This window comes from Penaeus monodon, chromosome 23, assembly GCF_015228065.2.
Source record: "Penaeus monodon isolate SGIC_2016 chromosome 23, NSTDA_Pmon_1, whole genome shotgun sequence".
In the NCBI taxonomy this organism is placed as follows: domain Eukaryota; kingdom Metazoa; phylum Arthropoda; class Malacostraca; order Decapoda; family Penaeidae; genus Penaeus; species Penaeus monodon.
The window spans coordinates 39,549,517-39,549,879 of record NC_051408.1 but is presented as its reverse complement, the minus strand read 5'-3'; the positions used below and the strand labels follow the sequence as shown (position 1 = coordinate 39,549,879).

At 43.5% G+C, this 363-nt stretch overlaps 1 protein-coding gene across 1 annotated transcript in view; it reads right to left on the bottom strand.

Moving 5' to 3' along the window:
- Nucleotides 1–327, bottom strand: part of LOC119588273 (spidroin-2-like) — a 15,619-nt gene extending 15,292 nt beyond the window's left edge. The window contains exons 1-2 of the mRNA XM_037936969.1: nt 318–327; nt 73–176 (exon numbers count right to left, since the gene is read on the bottom strand). Of these exons, the coding sequence (XP_037792897.1) occupies nt 73–176; nt 318–327 (114 nt within the window). The remainder of the gene's footprint in view (nt 1–72; nt 177–317) is intronic.
- Nucleotides 328–363: the final 36 nt, after the last annotated feature.

Below are 363 nucleotides of genomic sequence, written 5' to 3'. Positions count from 1 at the left end.
ACAAAATGTCACAAGGAACATTGCATAAGCACGCCTCCTTCTTCAGCTGTAAGAATGCACGTCCCTCCACACGAGCCCCAGTGCAAGTGCCCTTGTTACCACAGCATCTCTAGTATTCGATTCTCTATTTAAACCATGACCTTTACATCCCGGCCCTTGACCTCTGCGAGAGCAGTCTAGAATAGGGTCATATAAGGCCAAATGTTCTCCATATGAACATCAGAACATTTGCAGACATCTCGTGCTGTGGATGACAATTTTCTTGTTAGGATGATATTGGGATTGATGGTGTCCCAGAGAGTCTTGATATAACAAACCTGAATGCATCATTCGTCTAGATACACATGATAAAGAGAAAGCGAA